This window comes from Marmota flaviventris, chromosome 17 (assembly GCF_047511675.1).
Source record: "Marmota flaviventris isolate mMarFla1 chromosome 17, mMarFla1.hap1, whole genome shotgun sequence".
Taxonomy (NCBI): Eukaryota; Metazoa; Chordata; class Mammalia; order Rodentia; family Sciuridae; genus Marmota; species Marmota flaviventris.
In genome coordinates this window covers 33,591,355-33,611,077 of record NC_092514.1, presented here as the reverse complement: position 1 = coordinate 33,611,077, position 19,723 = coordinate 33,591,355, and the positions used below count along the sequence as shown (strand labels likewise).

Genomic DNA, 19,723 nt, shown 5'->3' with positions numbered 1-19,723 from the left:
TTTTTTCTTTCTTTTTTTTTTTGTGTGTGTGTGTGTGGTGCTGGGGACTGAACTCAGGGTCTTGTGCATGTGAGGCAAGCACTCTACCAACTGAGCTATATCCCCAACCCTAAAAGTAATATTTTTTCATGATAAAACATATGCTAAATTTCCTCCTAATTTGAGATGTTTTATAGATTGAGGAAGGATTCTATCTTGTTTTGATAAGAACTTTACCAAGAGTTGATAACCAATAAGAAAACTTACCATTGTCATCAGTCTTACTTCTATTTTTTTTTTCAGTCACCAATTCTGCACTCAGCATTTGTATTTATAGCATTGTTGGTGATTATAGTGATTTTGCATAAAAGTAGAAGCTATTGGTGACTTACTGTCTTTTATTGTGTTTGTGTATATATATAATTTTCTTAATTATATGTAGAAGATCTGTATGAGTGGGTTTTATTTCATTGTAGATAAGGGACATAAACAAATAACTCTTTAAAAAATGTTTTTTAGTTGTAGATGGACATAATACCTTTATTTTATTTATTTTTATATGGTGCTGAGAATCAAACCCAGTGCCTCACACATTGCTAGGCTCTACCACTGAACCACATCCCCAACTCCAACAAATACCTCTTTCAAAAAGGGGTATACAGCAATATAAGATTGAGAGGTATTCTTATTTCAATTGCTCTAGCATTGTAACCTGTTTTGATGTATGGTAGGACAAGATAAGAAAAGCTAATGTTTATTGAGTACTCGTTGTATGTTAGGCATTGCTCTACATGTTTTATATGGATTATGTCATATAATCATCTTAATTTGCCATTTTTTGTCAAAATTTCAAATCTAGGATGTTTTCATACTGATGCTTTATGTCAGTGGAAAGTTTTCCTATCGTAGTACATCGTTATTGTTTCCTGGATGACAGATTTTTTTTTTTTTTTTTTTTTTTGGAGAAATCATTGATTTCTGGAGATTAAATGTGAAAAATGCATGTTTTAGAAATGGTGAAAGATGCTAGGTTTTTTGTTCGGTTGTTTTTAGGTGTTGTGGTGCTGGGGATTGGACTCATATATTGTAGGCAAGTGCTCTGCCACTGAGCTATATACCTCTAGCCCTTGAATCAGTGAAATAGAGTGTCATTAACCTTACTTTACAGTTGAAGAAATGGGCAGATGTAGAGTTTTAAAATTCGATGGAAATCATACAACTAATCTACTTAATAGCTCAAATGCTTGGAATCACTTAAAATTATTAGATTTCCTAAACATTTATTGCTGATATATAAGAATAGCAACCGTGGGCTGGGGGTATGGCTCAGTGTCAGAGTGCTTCCCACCTGTAAGGCACTGAGTTCGATCCTCAGCACCACATTAAAAAAATAAAATAAACAAAATAAAGATATTGTGACCATCTATAATTAAAAGATTTTTTTAAAAAAGAATAGCAAATGTTTATATGTGTGTGTGTGTTTTGACTTTTTTTTATTTGTTCAGTGCATTCTGGGAGAATTCTTTGACTTTTGTTTATTTTAATAATCTTTTTAAAGCTCTAATTGGATATTTTTATGGATACAAAATTCTATCTTTAAATATTATCTCAGTACAGTTTTATCTCCACAGTGTGAGTTCTTCCAGTTTTTGAGTTTTTATCCCACATTTTGTTGGTCTTACATTGATGAAGATTTTATGGCCAGCTCTATTTGTTACTATTTATTGCCTACTTATAGGAAAGGCTTGGAATTTATTGTTGGTTAATGTAATACTGCAGCCTTAACAAAGTTCCAGTTCTTGGGTGTTCCCAAGCCTATCATCTGAGGCATCTCTCTCTCTCTCTCTCTCTCTCTCTCTCTCTCTCTCTCTCTCACCTTTATTTTATTTATTTTTAGGTAGTGCTGAGTATCTGAACCTAGTGCCTCACATGCCTGAGTGTAGGCAAGTGCTCTACCACTGAGCTACAGCTCCAGTCCCTGAGGCATTTTTCTTATTCACACCTTTGAACAAAGGGCAGAAACTAAATTTGTTACTTGCTTTCTCCAAAGAAGACAATATGTAATGATCCCCATAGGGATGCTACTGTGAGAGGCCAATTAATCTTTTTAAGTCAGAACATGTACCCTAGAAACCATTCTTAACTTTTCTATCACTCATCCTCTGTGGGTACTTTGATTTCTTGCTTTCTATCTTCTTCAGGTATCCAGTTCACTGAGAGTATCCCTTCATGTTTTCTAGAATGATTATGAATGTATCTGTCATTTTAAGAGTTTAGATTAGGAAGAAGGAAACTGTGGCATGTGTTAGTTTGTCAGCTTGAACTTTGTATTGCTTTCCTAGTTTAGTTGTCTAAATCTTATTAGTCTCAGTTCCCACATTAAAAAAAACAAACAACTCTAATATTATTAGTTAAAGTTTTGTTTGTTTGGTTGTTTTTTATACGGAGGGTTGAGCCCAGGGGCACTTAATTAGTGAGCCACACCCCTTTTTATTTTTATTTTGGGACACAGTCTTACTAAGTTGCTTAGGGTCTCACTGAGTTACTAAGGCTGGCTTTGAACTTGAGATCCTCTTGCTTCATCCTCCCAAGTTGGCTGAGATTACTAGTGTGGGCCTCTGCACCCAACTACTTATAGTTTATTTTAAAAATTAAAAATTAAGTTTCTTTTTTTAATATTTATTTTTTATTTATAGGTGGACACAATCTTTATTTTATTACTGTTTTTTTAATATGGTGCTGAGGATTGAATTCAGTGCCCCACGCATGCTAGGCAAGCACTCTACCTCTGAGCCACAACCCTAGCCCTATGTCTTAAGTTTCTAGTATAGAGCATGGTACATAGTGGAAGTGCAATAAATGGCACCTGTATTGCTATAATAATAATGGTATCTTCTCTGTGTTTAGTAATTACCCTCATTAATCGTTAATTGTATGAAAGTTTCCTGTGCTGTCTTCATCCCACTCTATATTTGATAGTCATGTTGCCAGCCTGGCCTTTTTGTGACCTTTTAATAGAATCTTGGTTTCCAACTTGGGTTGTGGCGATTATCTAGGAACCATTATATTAGAAAAATTACATAAATAAAACACTAATATCCATAATTATATTTTTATTTATGATTTTATTCAATTTATATACAATCTCATTGTACTCTTTTTACTTATCCTATGTAACAGAAACTTTCTAATTAGAAGGTAGTAAAAGCTTTACTTCCAGATTTATTAAATAGTAAATTAGTTTTCTGTTTTTCCAAAACAATATACATTTTTATCTGACAGACTTGATATTGCCTTTTTCAATTTTACCATAAAAATCATTTTTAAAAAGTCTTTTTTTTTGTGTGTGTGTGTGTGTGTGTTGTGCTTTAGTGTGGGTAGCCAGACAAAATGCAATAATCCCCCATCTTACTCTTGGATATATCAAAAGCTCAAAATAAAATAGATCAGATCACTTTCTGAAAGAAAATTACTTTATTACTTTAGTAATAATTTAAGGTTTCTTTAAAGATAAGAAGCAGTATTTGGGAGGAGATTCATTTCCTGCCTCTGGGCTTTTATCTGTAAGAACTACATCTTCAGTGTCAAGAGATTGTGTATTTATAACTGAACTCTAATAAAGTCTGTACTCGGGGTGCTGCACACCTGACTTGGTCATTGTGAATATATATTAGGTGCCAAACTAGTGCTTTTCTTTTCTTTCCTTTTTTTTTTTTTTTTTAATAGGGAGGGCAGGTAGGGGGACATTAACCAAGTGTATTTCATTAAAATTTGCCTGATGTGGGGAGGAATCAAAGGAAAACCTTTGATTTTTCATTCTAAGTGTACCAGTTATTACCAACATGGTTAATGTTCCTTTTGAAATTAAGTTTTTGTTTTTAACTGAAATAAACTAATGATTTTTCTTTTATTGGTGAATTAAAGAATAATTAGAATGATAACATTAATTCTAATACATATATTTTTGCTAAAGCTTTAAAAACATTTTCTACCAGTTTTTGGCTGATGTAACATAGAATATTGAAACTATGTGCTGATTTTTTTTTTCTTCTGTCCATGTCTTACACTATATTTGAGTGCTAAAGAACTGTATTCTCTTAAGAGCAATACACATTGCCTTTAGTACCTCCCCTTTATGCTTCTCCCATTTTTTGCTATGTCTTCATTTCAGAGAAATTATCACACAAAACAGGTAAGATTATTATTTCAGAACTGCATCCTTCATGACATTTATATACAAATGTTCACATAGGGTATTGCTTTAATAAAGGAAAGAGCTACTATTCATGCAGTAAACTTCTGAAATATGTGCAGAGAGATGTCAGTCATACTTTTCATTTCGAGATATATTCAAATCATTATCTTGTAAGCCAGAGAGAGATAGTGCATGCCTGTAATCTCAGCAATTTAGCAAGGCCTAAGCAACTTGGCAAGACCCTATCTCAAAAAGGGCTGGGGATGTGGTTCAGTGGTTAAGCACTCCTGAGTTCAACCCTCCAGTACCCACACTCCCCCGAAAAAAAACCCCACAAATCATTAGCTTGTACAGGCTAATTTTTAATAATTTTCCTCTTCATCTGTGATCCCCTCTTTCATCTCTTTTAAACATATTATGATATGTGTGATATATGTGCTTGATATAATGTATCCTTTTATTTTTTAATTTTTATTATTGTTCAAAACATTACATAGTTCTTGACATATCATATTACATACATTTGATTCAAGTGGGTTTTTATATATTTTTCTTTTTTAAATTTCTTTGTGTTTTATTAACTTTGTAAAATTGACAAATATTGGTTTAATCTCATTTAGAAAAGGTATGTTTTTTAAGTGTATGCTTTTATATATGTAAATACTATTATAGATAACATTTTTTCAGTCAACACTGCATTACAATATACATACCTAGTTGATTTCTTAACTATGGTATATGCGTCCACTCTGTTTTCTATCTTTACCCTGAGAGAAACACGTAAATTACCTTCAGGTTCCTTCTACCACAGCAATGCTATGAAAAAACATTCTCATGCATATCCCAATATAAACCTGTGCAAGATTTTCTTTGAGCATATATATACAAGAGTGGGATTTCTGGATCATGGAGTATGTACATACTTTGTTTTACTGTTAGGTTTAAAATAACTTTTACATGGAAGTCTTTCATCCGTGTTGTTTACTTTTAAATAGTTTGTGAGGTAGGGATTCAATATTTTTCTTAGACCGGGTTTCCTATTACATACTTTCCCTACTTGTTTGTGGCTCATCTTTTCCCTATATATCCATGAATTTGCTGCCAAGCTTTTATTGGATTATGTGTTGCTGTGCCAATACCAGTTTTTTAAAATTACTGCTTAGTTGTAGATCTTATCTAGTTGTGTGAGTCCCTTACTATATATTTGTTTTGAAACTTAATTGAAGTGTTTGTAGATCTTTTTTGTTACATATACATTTTAGAGTAAGTTTAGAAACAACTTGAAAATTAAAACTCCTAATCACTTCTCGGCCTTTTGGCTAAGATCAAATGTAATAATCTGTTCTATTTAATATCTGATAACATCCTCAATCTGAGAACAATACATTAAATGGAGCTTGCTCTGACCACTCCACACATCAACCTGGTATTGCAGTATTTCGCTCCAGGGGAGATAAAACTTGGTTAAAATAAAAGAAACAAAAATAAACTGCTAAAGTTTTTTTTTTTTTTTTTTTAACTAAAATTTGTATTGGAATTGCCTTGAATTTATACATTAGATTAATCTTTAAGAAGTCACAAATGTACTTTTTTCCATTTAGAATTTTTTATAAGATAATTTTTTACCTCTTTAAGATCTTATGCTTTATCTTTAGAGTTCCTAGATACTTCATAGTTTTTATAACTATTGAGAGTGATACCTTATTTTCAAGCATATATACTGATTGACTGTTCAAGTAGAGCAATACTATTGATTTTTTAAAGTTGATTCTGTGTCTGACAGTCTTTCTAATCTCATTTACTACAACAGTTTATCTGTCTCCATCTCTTCTAATATTTATACCTCTTCTTTTCTTTTACCCATTTATTAGCGAAGTCGTCAAGTAATGTTGAACAAAACCTTCATGTGTATCCTGTCTTGTCTTTGTAAAATGGAATGCTTCTAAAGTTTGTCTATTAAGTTTGGTGTTTGTTTTTAACTTTCAGTGTGTAGGTTTGTTAAGGAAATTTTCTTCTGTTCGTAGTTTTCTCACAATTTTAAAATAAATCATAAAAAGGTATCAAAGGCCTTTACTCAGTCTGTTGAGATAGTTGTGTCTTTTTCTCCTGTAGTCCATTAATGCAGTTTATTAAATTGATTCATTTTCTTTTTTAAAAAATATTTTTTAGTTGTAGTTGGACACAATACCTTTATTTTATTTATTTATTTTTATGTGGTGCTGAGGATGGAACCTAGGACTTCACACATGCTAGGCATGCATTCTACTGTGGAGCTATATCCCCAGCCCCTGTTAGAAGTATATTAGCCTCATAAAATAAACTAAGTGTTGGCATGGTGGTGAATGTCTCAAGGCTGAGAACCTGTAATATCAATCTGGGCTTCCCATTTGTTCCATCTACCTTGTCCCTCAGGACACTTCATTAGGAGTTTGTTCTTGCTGTGGAAGTTTGTTGAGCAAATAGATTAGGGCTGTCACCCCACCCATGCTAGAAAGCTGTTCTGACATTGCCTCCAATGATAGGTTGGTATTGCTTTTTTGCCTTAGAAGAAACTGGAGAAAGATATCTCTGAAGTGCTCTCATCCTGCCCCCCAAGTAGTGTGCCCAATGTTCTTTAGCTTTGGGTTGCTATCCTGCTCTCCCTCCGTCTACACAAGCCAGCTTCTGTCTACACAGGGTTTTTTTTTTTTCTTTTTTTGAAAACAGTTATTGTGTTTCCTTAGCAAATCCACCTTTGCTGGCTTGTTGAACATCTTAGGAGGAAGGAACCTGGCTTAAGATTCCCAAAGAATTGAAAGCTCAACATGGCTAATTTTAAGAATTATTTATTTGACCTTTGAATGCATGAGATTGGCTGGGAGGCATACTTTACTTTTCTAATTTATGTATGTATGCTTTTTTGGGGGGTGGCAGGACCAGAGACTGAACTCTGAGCACTCTCAACCACTGAAACACATCCCCAGCCCTATTTTGTGTAAGGTCAGGCAGTGGTGAACAGAAGGAGACAGATTTAAAAGGCTGCTGAAGGAGGCTTTATTGAGATTTCGCTCCCCACGAGACCCTCAGACCAACAGGGTAGGTCCAAGGAGAAGCGTATCAGAGCTGAGTGGAACTGGAATTTATTGGGTTAGGGCAGGAAGGGAGGGCTGGGGACAGGAAAAGGGGTTTTTAGAGTCCCTTCTCCTACTGGGGTTCGTGGGGGCCGGGGAGCTGGCTAAGATCCAGGATTGGCCAGGAGAGCCGGCTGATTGACAGGCAGCTCTGTCAGGCCTGGTTGGTAGTTCTTGCATGCTCAGTTCCTCAGCCGCCTCCATCAACCTAATATTTTGTGTGTTTCTTTTTTTAGAGATAGGGTCTCACTGAGTTGTTTGGTGCCTAACTGTAGCTGAGGCTGGCTTTTGAACTTGTGATCTTCCTATCTCAGCCTCTGGCTCCGGCTCTAATTATATTTAACTTAAACATTTACCAGTTGTTTTGTATTTAGGGATTATATGTTCTCTTGGAAGAAAGATGGTAACACAAAAAGTTCCTGGGCAATGGAAGTAAACTGGTCCAGAAATGTTATCAGAAAATGGAGAATTTGGTTTTCAATGAACATAATTTTTAATGGCTTTATTGTTTCACACTTTTAGTTATCATGCAAGCATCTGATGATTAGAAGATGATATACTAGATTTTACCAATAGAAAATAAAAGACTGGGGCTGGGGTTGTGGCTCAGTGGTAGAGCGCTTGCCTCGCATGTACAAGACCCTGGGTTCGATCCTCAGCACCACATAAAATTAAACAGTGAGATAAAGGTATTGTGTCCAATTACAACTAAAAAATAAATATTAAAAAAAAAGAAAAGACTGATAAGACAGATCTCTGCTCTCAAGAATTTTGGTCTGTAACATGAAAATGAATATATAGGTAAAGCAAGTCACTAAATATTATCAACTGAGACAGGTTAAAATTTTCAGAAAGGGTGCTTTGTTAGGATAAAAGCCATTTCTTATTGAGCAACCAGGAAAAAAGACAGATTGATCAGCCAGCTTTCCTTTGATAAGAATTGTATATGGGCCCCTATTCTTGTACACAGCTTCGCTTCTTTTGTTCATTCTCTAGTCTCCTTGATTTTGACCTATTTTTGGCTACAAACTCTAGCTTTACCTATTTTGGGGTACCTGCTTTTTGTTCTTAAAATCATCCTTATACTGTAGTGTATATGCACTCCATATATAATTTGCTCTATATACAGAATTTCACCCTGCTGTTTAGCTGTCACAGTCTCTTTATCTGTTGTACTGTAAATTTATATTTGCTATCATCTTCCTACCTCTGAATTTGCTCTAAACCTGTGTTCTATATTTACTTGGCTTAACACATTCTTGCTCTTCGCTTATTTTTGAATGTGTCCATACTTCTAGTCTTCCTGAGTTTAATTCATTGAGGCTCCCTTGCAACTGATTTTCCACAGTGTTGGTCAGTCTGTCACTAGCTGAATCTTCTTTTCCCCTTCCAAGTATATGAATAACTACTTGAGATTGCCTATCAGCAGTAGTTTGGTACATTTTTCTCCACTATTTTTAGTGTAGGACCTGACATAATATTATCATTTTTAAATTTTGGTATCATTTTTTAATTTCAGCCCGGGGTGCTTAACCACTGAGTCACATCCCCAACCCTTTTTATATTTTATTTTGAGACCAGGTAGCTGGCTTTGAACTCCCACTTCTCCTTCCGAAATTACTGGAATTATATAGGTGTGTGCCACTGCACTTGCCTATTTTACTTTTTTTTCTTTTTTAATATTTATTGTGCCATGAATTCATAGGGAAAAGGTTCCGGCAGCTCAGGCTCCTTTCCATTTGTTCTCACAAAATGTGCTTTTTTGGGTAGAACAGGCTGGTGCTTCAGCTGAACCCAGTGTTTTCTCTTTGTCTTCCTTCTTTTTCTGATAATTTTTCTTCACACATTTCAGGAAGCTGTCTTGGCTCTGGAGTGCTTAATATGCTCCATACTCACATTAATTCTCTTGGCAAGAACCTTGCCCTTAGCTTATTCACAACAGTGGCAACAGCATGCTGGGTTACATTGTAGACTTTCCCAATTTTGCTATGATAACATTTGTGGGGCATTCTTTTTTGAACAGTATCCATTCCCTTAATGTCTACAATATCACCCTTCTTGTAGATTCGCGTATATGTGGCCAAAGAACAACTCCATGTTTTCCAAAAGACCTAGAGAACATACATCGGGTTCCTCTCCTCTTTCCCTTTGTGTTTGTCATTTTGACAAATTACCATCAAAGTTAGATAGGAAGGAGTTGGAAAAGCATCAGGCCACCTGGTCCCATACCCCCAGTGCAGGAACCGGGCACCGCAGTTGGGTACACAGCCCACCATCCAGGCCCTACACAGCACTGGCTGCTCCCTGTCTGGCAGGACTAACAGGATGTGGACCCAACTGCCTACAACAGTGGATCCCAGATTGGGTGAAGAGCCTCACTAGTATCCTAGTGCATGGCATATGAGGCCACAGAGTTACAATTCCAGCCTAAGGAACACAGGACCCTAGGAGCCACGCACAGTCCTACCTGAAAGATCTCGCCTATTTTACTTTTAAAAAATAAGTTTTATTGAAATGTAATTGACATATATATACTGCTATTAAAATTATATTTGGCTGTGTTTTTAAAAAATATTTTTAGTTGTAGATGGACACTATACCTTTATTTTGTTTATTTGGTTTTTTTATATGGTGCTAGGGATCAAACCCAGTGCCGCACGCATGCTAGGTAAGCAGTCTACCGCTGAGCCACAACCCCAGCCCCTGTTGGCTAAGTTTTGATGTGAGCTTATACCATGAAACCATTGTCACAATAAAGATAATGAACATGGCCATCACACCCCAAAATTTCTTTATCCCCTAATTATAATTCCTCCCTCCTGCCCTTTTTCATTCCTTTTCTAATCTTTAGACAGCTACTGGTATGCTTTCTTTAATACTATTCATTTTGTTCAGTTTATGTAATATATACTTGAGATGGAAGTGATATTTGACTTCTTCAGCATAATTATTTTGTGATTAATTCATATCATGTATATCAATAGGATGTTGGTGGTAACTTGGATTGTGTTTTAGACTTTTTAAAGTCAAATGGAAGGACTGTAGATGCATAGGTCAGAGGTAGAGCATTTGCCTAGTGAATAAGGCCCTGGATTCCATCTCTGACGCCTCAAAAAAATAATGATTGTGGCCGACACCTGAAATCTCAGCCGCTCAGGAGGTGGAGACAGGAGCATCATGAGTTCAAAGCCAACCTCAGCAAAAGCAAGGTGCTAAACAACTCAGTGAGACCCTGTCTCTAATTAAAATACAAAATAGGGCTGGGGATGTAGCTCAGTGGTTGAGTACTCCTGAGTTCAATCCCTGGAACCAATAATAATAACAACTATGTACATTTTTGTATTAAAGGATTTCTGTGGACATAGGTTTTCATTTCTCTTGGGTTAATTCATATGCATGGATTGTGCTTTACCACTGAACCACATCTCTTATTTTGAGACAAGGTCTTGCCGAGTCTTAACTGTGGGTCTTATGTTGCTGAGACAGGCCTCAAACTTATATTTAACTTTTTTGGTGGGGGTAGGGGTACCAGGGATTGAATTGAGGGCACTCGGCCACTGAGTCACATCCCCAGCCCTATTTTGTATTTTATTTAGAGTTGCTTAGTGTCTTGCTCTTGCTGAGGCTGGCTTTGAACTCTTAATCCTCCTGTCTCAGCCTCCTGAGCTGTTGGGATTACAGGTGTGCTCCACTGTGCCTGGCTTGTATTTAACTTTGTGTGTGTGTGTGTGTGTTGCTGAGGATTGAACCCAGGGCCTTGTGCATGTGAGGAAAGCACTCATGTACAGTTGTCTTTTCCATGAAGGTACTATATGTTGTATTAGTATTATATACTCTTTGATATAATTATATTGGGAAGAAATTGTCAACCTGTTGTTTTCCTATGGAATTATTTTAAATGAATATGTTTTAGGTTATTTGTATATTCTTCAAAACCTAAATATTTGGGGCTGGGGGTGTGGCTCAGTGGTAGAATGTTTGCCTAGCATACATAAGGCCTTGGGTTTGATCCCTACTACCACCCCAAAATAAAACACCTCAAATTTTGGATATTGGAGGAAAGTGGAACAAACCAGGTGTTACCTTTTATAATGAGGACCCAGTAATATATGTGGGACTTAATTGAGTTATCAGTGGGAGAACTGTTAAAACTTTTCAAAACTTCACATTAAAATCTTCTGGTGTAAGTATAATTGGATAGTATAATTTTCATAATTACAATAATTCTGAAGCACTCTTTGGAGACTGGGGATGTAGATGAGTGGTAGATAGCATGCCTTGCATTTTCAGTTCCCAGCACTGTAAGAAAAAAAGTAAAAACACCTTTCTGAATGAAATGATTTTCATAACATTTATTCTATCACATCTTCACAGTGTATCCTTGCTTTCCATTATACCCTGCCAGTATTGGGTAATATCATTTTTTAAATCATTATCAAATTTAAGTTTTCATATCGTTAATAGTGATGTATATTTTCTTTTCCAAATTTTGTTCATAGCCATGTTTTTTTTAAATTTTCCCCTGTTATAGTTTGTTTTAGGTCTGAGCTTATGTAATTAAAAATAACTTTTTATAACTCTTTTTTTAATTTTTTCTTTTAGTTGTTGGTAGGCCTTTATTGTATTAATTTATTTATATGCAGTGCTGAGAATCTAACCCAGTGCCTCACACATGCCAGGCAGGTGTGCTACCGCTGAGCCACAGCCCTAGCCCCTTAATATTTATTTTTTTAGACGTTGATGAACCTCTTTTCTTTAATTCATTTATTTATATATGAGAATTGAATCCAGTGCCTCCTCACACATGCTAGGCAAGTGCTCTACCAATGAGCTACAACCCCAGCCCTCTCTTCACAACTCTTAAACAGGCTTTGTATTTACAGGAGTTCTGTGAATGGGAGCAAGTAAAACCAATAGTAAAGATTGTTGAGTTATAAGACCTTTAATAAATGATCTGTTCCTAAGTTTAAATTAAAAAAAGAACAGGAAGTTCTCATCTCTGAGTTCTCAGCACAACAGAAAATTGTAGCTGTAACCCATCTGCAGAAAGATTGATTCTTGAACTATTTTTCTTTAGCTAAGAGCTATTTTGGACAAGTGGATAGGTAAACCTCTTATTTTAGAAAGAAACCCATGAACAATCTTTGCTTATTGTGCTTTATTAGCTTTGGAATGATAGATTGATATCTGAAAAAAAATTCAGAATCTTTTTCTAAATATTTGTTCAGTGTTAAAAAGTTAGTACTTAAAAAGGTAATTTAATAATATAAATAGTGGGCTAGTATCTGTAATTTTATTCTGTTTCTTGGTGAAGGAGTTCTAATAATATTACAGGGCTACTTCTCTTTAGTAGTCATCACAACCCAGAAGACAACCCATTTAAACATGTAGGGTGACATAAGAAAGGTACACAATCAAGTACTTTCCCTTCCATTTGTCTGAGCTAATTATAAAGGTTTTATTTTCCCCCTTTTAGATAAAAAGATCTTCCATCTAGTCAAGCCAAATCTAACTATAGTTCGAAATGAAATGAAACAAACATTACATTGGTTAATTTTATTCTCTACAGTGAACAATGGAAGACAAGAAAATCCAGTTGCAGTGGGGTGTTTTGGTTTAGTTTGGGTTTTTTTTTTTTTTTTTTTTTTTTTTTGTGGTGCTAGGGGTTGAACACAGGACCTCGTGCATGTGAGGCAAGCACTCTACCAACTAAGCTATATCCCCAGCCTGCAACATTTTTTTCTTAATTTTATAATTTATGGGGCCTATACATGACCACATCTTTACTCTTATAATCGTGTGTGTTATAGGCTAGGTGTTTTCTTTTTTGTATTCATTTCTTCTTGGAAGTTAAAATGAGTAGAAACTACCAACTTTTCAAAAGTTAAAATGTTGACCAAATGCCTTCTTTTCCACTAGATTGTAAACTTTTTTTTTTTTTTTTTTTTAACGGTGTGGCGTGGGGTGCTGAAGAGTAGGCAAGTACTCTACCACTGAGCTACATAAACCCTCAGCCCTAGATTTTAAGCTTTGTGTAGCACTTAATCTAATTACTATACACATAGTAGATGCAGAAAACATTTGCAAGCAATTTCCAGAGTTTTGAAAAGGTAATTTCCTGAGGTTTTTGGTAGGAAATCTATTTCAAAATATCTGTGTAGATTTTGCACTTTCAGTGAGCAACTGAACTTTTTGAACCTGTTTATAAACTGAAACAAAACAAAAAATTAAAGGCCCTTAAAGAGAGTAGTTTTTGTCTTTCTGAATTTAAAACTAATAATTTGTGGTTTTATGAGAAAGCACCATTAGTGAACATTTACCATCTTAAGTTTTTCAGTGAACTAGTCTTCAGACAAAATAAAAATAATTGTGTGCTAATTTTGGAATCAGTGATCATATTGTGTGGTGTGGTCACATTCAACCATAGGTTTTTTGGGGGTTTTTTTGTGTGTGTTTTTTTTTTTAACGGCTATTTTGCCTTAGGTTTTGTAGGCTAGGGTATTTGGTGGTAGTAACTTTTTTGTGATTTCTAAACTAATCAAAATGCATTCCTTGAAAATAACGCTGTAAAAGCCAATCTCAAATGGGTGTATACTGCATGATTCCATTTGTTTAATGTTCATGAAATGTAATTACAAAGATAACAGATTAGTGGTTGCCAGGAATTAGGGAGGGTGGAAGAAGGATGGGTATGGTTGTAAAGGGGTAGCACAAAGTGTTCATGTCAATAATGGTTCAGTTATATGTATCTTGATTGGGGCCATAGATTCATGAAGCTACACAATTTCCTGGTATTGATGTTCTGTTTTATTTAAGCATGTTGTCAACATTGGGGGAGGTTGGGCAAAGGGAGTATAGTACCTCCTATATGTTTCTTTGCAACTTCTTTCAAATTTATAATCATTTTAAAATAAAGTTAGAAAAAATTAAACTGCTTTAATGAGTATTCCCCTCTCACCCCAAACCAGGGTGACTATTAAAGGCAGATAGATATCTGTTCAGTTGGCCTGTTCTTACTGTCAGATTCAAGCTTGTAGTTATTAGAGCAGCAAAGTAGAAGACTCCCTCAAAGGAGAGTTCTTTATAATCTACTCATGCTTTGGGGGTGGTGTATTTTTACTTATGAGTAGTTCCAAGTAAATCTCTTTGTCAATTCTAGAAAGTCATTTCTAGTTAAATCACAGCTCTTATGGTAATGTATGTATCTCTCATTTCCTATTTATTGATATACTGAACATAAAACCTTAAAGAATCTTGAAACATGGCAGCCTTTTAAATAGTCAACAAAATAGATTTTCCTATTTTCATAGGTGCAAATGTGATCATATCATGTAACTTCAAGTAGATATGGACCTTGTGTTTTATTAAGCACACTGAAAAATGTATTTCAAAGTGGAATATAGTTGCATGCTTTTCTGGTGAACTCAGCCACGTGTCCAGCACGCTAGCTTCATAATAGAGGTTCGAAGCATAGAAATTAACTGGTCAGTTTAAATTAAAGAGACATGACTCTCAGTTACCTTATTTGCCCAGCTCAGAGACTGCTCCTCCTAGCTCCTGCCTCCAGCCACCTAATGCGTTAGTGAGGTTAACACAAGAGGCCAGAGAGAGAGGGTGGGGGGGAACACGCCAGGGAGTGAGCTTTTATTGGGGAACAAAAAAATTCAAGGGAAAATTCCGTCCAATGAAGATGGAGGGGGGCAGCATTCCAAGGTCAGGGTCAATGATTGGTCTTCAGGTCAGTGGTCAGGCACACCACCGCATGGACAAGCCCTCGCACCTGAGACAGGGTGGGGAAGGCTCTGACAAAGCTTGCTTGAGCACCTCTCACCCAGCCAGGGAGGTAACTCAAATCACTTCAGAGAATGGCTTCCCACAGTCAACAGTTTGTTTTAACAATCATACTCCAAGGGAAAAAAAAAACCTTAATTTAATGTGAGCATTTCTTTTTTTTACTTCAAATTTAATATGAACATTTCTGAAGCCCTGTGTCATTTTAAATTTCTTGGTTTTTGTTTCTTTTGTTGATTTTTGTGGTGCTGGGGACCAAGAGCTCTGCCAAAGAGCTACATCCCAGCCCAAGCCCCATGTTCTTAAACATGAACGTAGTAATAGCAATATAAATGATAGCTAACTCTTTGAGTCAGCTACTGAGTGCTTTCTACATGTTATTTCATTTCATCTTCAAAAAAACCTTGGGCTAGGGATGAACACATGGGCAAGGCCCTAAGTTCATTCCCCAGTACCAAGAGGTGGGGGAGGGGGGGACCTTGTGAGATAAATACTCTTGACTAGATGAGGAAACTGAACTAGAAAAAAGTTAAAATACCTGGAATAACAGAGTTAGACTAAAAGTCAGCCAAGATCCCCAGGTCTGCCTTGTGACCGTTATTTTGTACTTACTTCTTAGTGTATACAGTGTAGAAACTCTGAAGTTAGAGGTTAATAATATGATCACACTTATATCTTAGTTTTGTTTTATTTGTCAGGCACATATATGAAATATGTTTCTTTTCTTGCTCAGTTCCTTGTTTTCCCTGACTTACGCAGGAGAATCAAGAAAAATATATTTCATTTATGTTAATTTGAGTCATAAAATACATTGGAAATATTTATTATTATCCGTTTTCATGTTTAAATTGATATTCTAAGGAATGAAAACATTGTATCACTTAATAGGGAACCTTTGGGTATTAAGTTTATCTCTGTGATTATAGGGAACTGGAATTACATGTATTTTGTTGTTTGTTGCCATGGCGGGGAGAGCACCAATTACTGATACTATACAACTGAAAATAACCAATAGGCTAAAACCTATGATCCTACGGCTGAGAGAGTGTGTGTGTGGGGGGGTGCGTTATAGCAGTTTTAGATTCACAGCAAAATTGAGAGGAAGGTATAGATTAAATTAATCAGTAGTTTTATATTTTAGATAAAATTCACATGCCGTGGTTTAGTGTTCATTAATATATTCACAATTCATACACAATGAAAGTGTGTAGTTCAGTTTTCATTAATAAATTTACATTATATGGTGTTAATGAATATATTCACATTATATACGTGATACTTCTTTTTTGGCACTGCTAGGGATTGAACTACATCCCCAGTCCTCTTTACTTTTTATCTTGACCAGCTGGCCGCAAACTTATAGTCCACCTGCCTTGCCTTCCTGGTAGCTGAGAATAACAGTTGTATACTTCCACTCCTGGTCACAGTGATACTTAAAAAAAAAATTATGTATATATTTTTAGTTGTAGTTAAACACAATACCTTTATTTTTATTTATTTATTTTTATGTGGTGCTAAGGATAGAACCCAGGGCCTTGTATATGCTAGGTGAGCGCTCTGCCACAACCTCAGCGCCCCACCTCCCCAGTGATACTTTTTTTAAAAGTAAATTTTATTGTGTATATTAATGGTGTAACAACAAATTGTTAGGGGATATATAGATAGTTTTTTTAAAAACTTAACTATAGTAAAACAAATTAGCATATTCATTATCTCACATTACTTTCGGATGGGGTTAAAAAACAATACCAAAAAAATATATATACCACTGAGCTATATCCATATCCCTTTTTTCAGGATCTCACTTAGTTGCCCACGCTAGCCTCAAAAGCCTCAGCCTCCCAAATAGCTGGGATTACAGGCATGCTGTACCCAGCTATCTTTCCCCTTTTTAACTATAAATAAGAAACCAGTTGCCAACAAGAATATTGGATAAGAATTTTTAAATTGGTTTAATTGGTTTAAACAGTGACAGCATTTTTCTATTTTGTAGACCTCCGTGAGTGAAAGCCTTCAGAGAGAAGCTGCTAAGAAGCAAGCCATGAAACAGGTAAGGTGGATGAGTAAAATAAGTGCATTTGGTGAAGTGTGTTTCAGCTTATAAGGACCAGTTTTGATACATAGATGCTCAGACTAAAACACTATGTGTGTATAATGAAATAATTTTATGCTGAGTCATTTTTTCTAATGTATAAAAATGTTTGCTTCATATAGATTACAGATGTCCTGTGTAGATTTTTAAAAGAAAAACACAATGAAGAATTAGAATTATCTTTTAAAATTCTCACAAACCTACCCACGTTCCTGATTAAGAAATCTGAAACTCAAAAGGGAAAAAATTTCCCTTATCATGATACAACTAATCATAGAAATAGACCTGAAGGTTTACTAATTTTTCTGCTTCTCCGCCAGTATATCTTAGATTTTGCTGCTGTAGAACATAATTAAACAGTGGCAAGATAACCTTTCTCTCTCTTTCTTTTCTTTTTTTTTTTCCCCTCAGTACTGGGGATTGAACTAAATCCAGGGGCATTTAACTACTGAGCTATATCTCCAACCCAGAGACACTTAACTACTGAGCTATATCTCCAACCCAACCCTTTTTTTTGTATTTAATTTAGAGGCAGAGTCTTACCAAGTTGTTGAGGCTGGGTTTGAACTCATAATCTTCCTTCCTCAGCTTCCCTACCTTCTGGGATTATAAGTGTGCACCACTGTGCTCAGCCATCTTTCTTCTTCATAGTTTGTTTTATGGTGGTGCTAGAGATTGAACTCAGCCTCACACATGCTAGTGAAGTGTGGTACTACAAAACTTCATCCCCAGCCCCTATCCTGGTTTTTTTTTTTTTTTAATAAATATTCCTTTTATGTTTGAAAAATGTTCATGAATACATTGGGCTAGTTATATTAATCTATATTTATTTATATTGATTTTTTTTGTCTGTCTTCTACTGAGAGGCATATGCTAAATTCTTCCACTATAATTATGGGTTTTTCTGCTTTCTCTTCATATTTTGCTTTGATACATAAATTAATAACATAACTACTCAAGTACTCCCTTAGCAGCTCTTTTCATCACATATACAAAGACATGACAGTTTAAACAACCAACTTACAGTCTCCCTTTTCCCTGGCTTTCTGGATTTTTTTTTTGTTGTTGTTGTTGTTTTGGGTTTTGGGGTTTTTTTGTTTGTTTGTTTGTTTTTTTGGTATTGGGGATTGAACTCAGGGGTACCTTACCAATGAGCCACATCCCCAGCCCTGTTTTGTGTTTTATTTAGAGACAGGGTCTTGCTGAGTTGCTTATTAGCGCCTTTCTTTATGCTAAGGCTGCCTTTGAACTTGCAATCCTCCTGTTTCAGCCTCCTGAGCGCTAGGATTACAGGCGTGTGCCACCATGCCTGGCTGCTTTTTTTTTTTTTTAAGGGTGGTGGTTATTATTTTTTAGATTTCATGTTTTCTTCTTTGGATTCTCCTGGCTGTTTTGAGGACGGAGCAGTGCCAGTTTACCATCTGAATAGGAAAATCATTCCTTTTCTAAAATTGAGAAGTTTTAAATAGTGTTCCAGAAAACAAAGGTTTTCAGTTAGCACATGTAATAAAGTAAATGTAGATATGTAAAAACCTAAGAATGTTAGGTGGATTCTTTTGAATAACTACCATATCACTCTTACACTTTAAAGAATTTTTCTTTTGTTCCATATTGCAAAAAATTTTAATGTGGGTTAAAATATGTAAAATCTATCTCAGAAATTTATAAACTGGGCAAAAGGCTCAGACTTGTGAAACAACTAGAAAATAATAACATCAAGTGTAGTATTAAGGGTTAGAGTTGTAGCTCAGTGTTAGAGTGCTTACCTAGCATGTGTGAGGCACTGAGTTCGGTCTTCAGCACCACATAAAAATAAATGAATAAAATAAAGGCATGTGTCCATCTACAACTAAAAAAAATTTTTTTTAAGTGTATTATTAAGAGTTGGGGGGCTGGAGTTGTGGCTCAGCAGTAGAGCACTCACCTAGCATATGGGAGGCCCTGGGTTCGATCCTCAGCACCACATAAAAATAAATAAAATAAAGATATTATGTCCAACTGTAACTAAAAAATAAATATTAAAAAAAAAAAAAGAGGGCCTTGGGTTGTGGCTCAGTGGTAGAGCACTCGCCTAGCATGTGCAAGGCCCTGGGTTCAATCCTCAGCACCACAAAACAATAAATAAATAAAATAAAGGTATTGTGTCCAACTACAACTAAAAAATAAATAGTTAAAAAAAAAAAGAGTTGAACATTGCAGTGTAGATAGAATGTTCCACAAACTTTAAAAGAAAGAGATCATATCATTGTGTATTAAGGTCCTCAAAGAAGCCTTTATTTAAGATGTAGTGTTGAGCTGGCCCTGAAACTAGGTAAGATATTAGTGGCCTGAAAGTACATGTAGAACATTAAAGATAGAAGGGACCATGATAAGCAAAGGCAGAGGATTTTATATAACTGATACTCTAAAAAGTTATTTATAAGTAATATTCTAATTAATAAATTACAAATGTCCTCCATTTTAATATTATATTTGGAACCTTTTTTAAATGTTAGGAACTTTTAATGAAATAGTTCCTATCATTATATATTTTAAAACTATAAACATTTTGTTTTG

General features: G+C 35.3%; 1 protein-coding gene and 2 pseudogenes across 4 annotated transcripts in view; 2 read left to right on the top strand and 1 right to left on the bottom strand.

The window, feature by feature from the left end:
• The window catches only part of Nsrp1 (nuclear speckle splicing regulatory protein 1), a 45,557-nt gene that overhangs the window by 17,128 nt on the left and 8,706 nt on the right, over positions 1 to 19,723 (top strand). For all 4 annotated transcript variants that reach the window (XM_071603239.1, XM_027924556.3, XM_071603238.1 and 1 more), the window contains one exon: positions 17,069 to 17,125. In XM_071603239.1, the coding sequence (XP_071459340.1) occupies positions 17,117 to 17,125 (9 nt within the window). In that variant the 5' untranslated portion in view covers positions 17,069 to 17,116. The remainder of the gene's footprint in view (positions 1 to 17,068; positions 17,126 to 19,723) is intronic.
• LOC114083315 (U2 spliceosomal RNA) lies at positions 5,474 to 5,638 on the top strand (annotated as a pseudogene).
• On the bottom strand, positions 8,968 to 9,448 carry LOC139702396 (large ribosomal subunit protein eL21-like; annotated as a pseudogene).